Here is a 4357-nt window from a genome sequence, read left to right on the forward strand (position 1 = left end):
GCGTGTTTGTGGGTCATTCATGAGCTAACATAGTCAAAACCCAGCACACAGGTATGTCACCAACGCTGTTCTGGTCATAGAAATACTAGACAAGGAAAGGTATATTCAAAGTTACGTCTCGTTTGTCTCATACTATATATATATTAAACAATTAAAGGTGTTATAGCGACCACGCTTTCAACAAATTAAACGTAATAATGTTTTAACGTTAAGTATGTTTAAACAACTGTTGTTTTGTCGCAATATGTTATATTTTCGTTGGTTTCTATATCTAAATCTTTGCTACAATAATCGCAGAGAAAAATAAAAGTTATTGTTATATTTTAAAAATTACTGATATATTAGATGTGCTGACTGCTGTGATTAGGAATTACATTAAATATCTTAGATTCTTTAGTTGGTTAAGTAATTTAGGAAAAGTTATTTTCTATACAGTAACACAAGCCAACTACAAGTCTTTGCATTGGAATGACGATTAAAGATTTTGGTTCATCAGAAACATTACCAACAAGTTCTAACAAAGAAAATTTAACAAAACAATTCCCACCGTTCACCTTGACACAGTTAGTGGGCAAACGCAACTCAAGTTTGGGTTCGAGTGGCTTTCTACCACCAGGGTACACGACTAAAGGAAGTGCATGGCATTGTAACTTTAGTGGCAACCACACAGAAAGAAGTGTATTGACATCGAATCCAGCATTGAAAAACTTACAACACTGCAACGAAGCACCAGCTACGTGGGTCCAAGGATCTCAACTTAAACCAAGCGGTTATAGATCACCGTACTTCCCAAAGTGGGACAGAGTGAACCCAGTGAAAAGAAGAAGGCCAAGAAAGTATGATTGCCCTTATATAATTTTTTTGTATGGTAGGCCTATTATATGTTATATACTGTTGATGCCTAAATGACTTATATAAGAGGATGATGCTTATTTGTTTCATTTTGACATTAATACTCTCAATGGATATTTAACATAACAATGAAAACCCAGAGTAAGGTTTATTTCAATTGTTCCTTCCATTGTGTGTTATCTATGATAACAATGGTGTAGGTTGGATTGCTGTAAACTTATATTCCTGTAGTACATTCAAATTAGAAGTTTGTGATTTATTTGTTAGATTACTCGGTTTCAAACTTTGTAAAATCTTGGTTGTGTATTACTGTAAGTATAGATTTATTTTATAATGGTATTTTAAAAATAAGTTGCTATTATAATTGGAAAATCTAAGGTTTGCTGGCTGCATTCTCAGAGTACACTGCATACCCTGTTGCATGTGTCATATACATCAACACTACTTTATACTGCATGGTGTTTAACATTCAACAACTTTTAACAGGGACAGCTCTTCAGCCACCCTTGATCTGGTTTTAAGCAGTTTAAACCTGAACGAGCTAAGTCTACCAGAGGTTCACTTAGCCATGGGTAACGACGGATCACCTCAGTCTATCTGCCCCCAAAAAGAGGCTTATTATCGAGAAATATTTGATCGATTAGATGTAGATAATGATGGAAGAGTGGATGTACATGAGCTGAAAGAAGCTTACATGAAGATGGGTTTGTTGCAAGTCCCTGGACAGGCAGAGGTAGGATATCACTAAATTTTCTGCACACAGTTTTATCTTTCGTGAGTAGACTCAGGCGCGAATAATGTCAAAAATTCTGCCAAAGATTAAAAATTCGTTGCATACTTTGTACGAACATATCCAACCATTTTCATCCCTGATTTAGAATTGATTACACACAATGGAATAAACTTTTGTTAACTACTATATATATTATATATAATGTAGCAACCCAAGTTTAAATTATTCAATATGTATATATATAGCCTCCATATTGATTTTTTGGTCGATTTATTCTTAATACCAAGCTTTCTTGATAGAAACTCACATAACGCAAAGTATTGATTAGAAAATATTTTAAAGGTAATAATTCCTGAAATTGACCACAATATGTCACAGTATTTTTTAAAAGCATACACAGATTTTAAACTTGCTTCATCACTAGTAACAATAAGCCCAAATCATCGCGACATACAGTTATAAATCATCTTATTTTACATTTGCACAGAAATTTGTATCAGCAAGTGATTCAAACAAAGACGGTGAACTCGACGTGGCTGAGTTTGTTCGTTATCTACACGAACATGAGATGAAACTTAAACTAATGTTTAAACGATTAGACAGGGATAAAGATGGTAAGACACTCACATAATTACACCTTAAATTGCTCCTGTTTTGCAGTGGCATGTTTCTTTTTTATGTTAGAAGTTATATTTATGTCTCATAGTTCATTACCCCTGTATAAATTTTGTTAAACATACATATATTCATGTTTTTAATGTTTTTAATTTATTTCTGCAGTGGCAGACAGGTTATCTTTTATTTTATGCCTTTATAGTTTAGTATCTTTTACTTTGTATGAATTTTGTTAGCCATATAAGCTACTTACTTTGTTAATGTATTTTATCTTCATTGCAATCTGTTGTTCAGGTCGTTTAACTTCCACTGAGATCGAAGAGGCGTTACGCTCTGTTGGGTTCGATGTTTCCAAAGATGAAGCAAAGGAAATCACTAAAAGGTAGAATGAAAATATAAACTACCTCTAAAAGTTAACAACTCCGTGCTGTACATGCACTAATACAGAAGTGGATTTTTTGTTGTTGTTTTTTTTTGTAAATTGAATTCTTGCTCCGTTCATACCACCACCTAACACTCCCTAATACAGGATAGATAAAGATGGAACTTCTTCCATTGATATAAATGAATGGGTTGAACATCATCTTTTACATCCATCTGCTGATCTCAAGGACATTGTATCATACTGGAAACATGCAACGGTAAATGACAAATCTGTAGTATAATATATAAAGCCTACCAATATCAATTTTGTGTGACATGCATGCAGTAGATCTGTTGTGTTGGGGTAATGACCCAACTCAGGCTTAAACTGCAGGTACGAGATGTGTCTCTGAGGATCTCATTCATACGGAATCGAATGTGAATTCGACACAGTTGGGTTTTCATTTATTTAATATTAAAAGTGTGGGATTTAGAATTAGTTGTCCTACCCAACGTGTGATGTTAATGATTGAAAGTTGTTGCTAGGTAGGGAGTTTTATTTGTTGAGTAAAAGTTTGATTTAACTTGGTTGTATTGAGATCTGATAATGTTAAATGATTGTCAGGAAATGACCAAAAGAAACTTAAATGTCACCGCCAAAGTTAGTATCACTAATGAGTAATGAGTGTAAGTGTAGCTACCAAGTATCAAGTGAAAACCTGTTGTTACCAAGACACAGAAATATAAGCCTTCATTTAGCTGAGTGCTTTAAGTCTGCTGTAAGGATTAGTGCCAGAAAAATATAGGTGGTAGTGACTAGTGATGGTTGTAATGACAGCTGCACAGTTGTCTGTTTGATTCATGAAACATTTGATATTTGTATGAGGAGTTTATTAGTAACCAACAACTAAATAGAGATGAGTAATTTAGGCAAATGTATCATAGAAGTATTATGCTGTATCGCCTGTATGTTTATCTGTGATAATAGATTTGTAATCGATAATCGTGTGTTTATTGATTATTATATGTGACCAAAGCAATTGTGTGTGTAATGAATTATGCATGCTGTCGTCTGTGTGTTTCAATTGACCTTGCACATTTGTAGAATAGGTTGGTTTAGTTGTGTTGGTAGCAATGTTAGTAGGTTGGTTATAATGTTGCTTAAATAGTAAGCTTGAAAAAGTGGTTTTCTAAATGAAATCCTACTTATCAGTGGTTTTGGTAGCTGAAAGAAATCCTACTAAGATATGGAGAAAAACAGAGGTTAGATTTGAAGGGTGATTAAAATGTGCTGGATTATAATTGATGTCTAATCTACTTTCTTACATGCACACATGTTTCATAGCAGAGATTTCAGACACTAACTATAACTAAGCAGTGATTTTTTTCAAAAATTTGTGTATATACATTGTTATGTTTGATGTCGTAGTCCTTAAAACATGAGTTACGTTCCAAGTTGTGTTATGAATTATACCTTCAACCATGAGGTATTTCTCTATTTAAAGGACTGTATGAAGGACTATAGCTTCAACCCATAAAATTAAGAAATCGTTTGTTTACCATTCCTTATATTTTTCATTAGTACATCGACATCGGGGAGAGTCTCATTGTTCCCGATGACTTCAGTGAGGCAGAAAAAGTATCGGGACAATGGTGGAGACAGTTGGTTGCTGGAGGAGCTGCAGGAGTTGTGTCTCGCACATGCACGGCTCCTCTGGATCGTCTTAAAGTTTTGATGCNAGGTTCGTAAAAACATTTTACATTTTTTTGTAGAACTTTTTTAGTGAAGTGCAG

At 34.1% G+C, this 4357-nt stretch overlaps 1 protein-coding gene across 1 annotated transcript in view; it reads left to right on the forward strand.

The window, feature by feature from the left end:
* Positions 1-348: 348 nt before the first annotated feature.
* Positions 349-4357, forward strand: part of LOC100186688 — a 10685-nt gene continuing 6676 nt past the window's right edge. Inside the window, exons 1-6 of the mRNA XM_026835820.1 lie at positions 349-836; positions 1339-1585; positions 2073-2199; positions 2495-2582; positions 2730-2841; positions 4146-4305. Of these exons, the coding sequence (XP_026691621.1) occupies positions 469-836; positions 1339-1585; positions 2073-2199; positions 2495-2582; positions 2730-2841; positions 4146-4305 (1102 nt within the window). The 5' untranslated portion in view covers positions 349-468. The remainder of the gene's footprint in view (positions 837-1338; positions 1586-2072; positions 2200-2494; positions 2583-2729; positions 2842-4145; positions 4306-4357) is intronic.

The sequence above is a fragment of the Ciona intestinalis genome, chromosome 9 (genome assembly GCF_000224145.3).
Source record: "Ciona intestinalis chromosome 9, KH, whole genome shotgun sequence".
Lineage (NCBI taxonomy): Eukaryota > Metazoa > Chordata > Ascidiacea > Phlebobranchia > Cionidae > Ciona > Ciona intestinalis.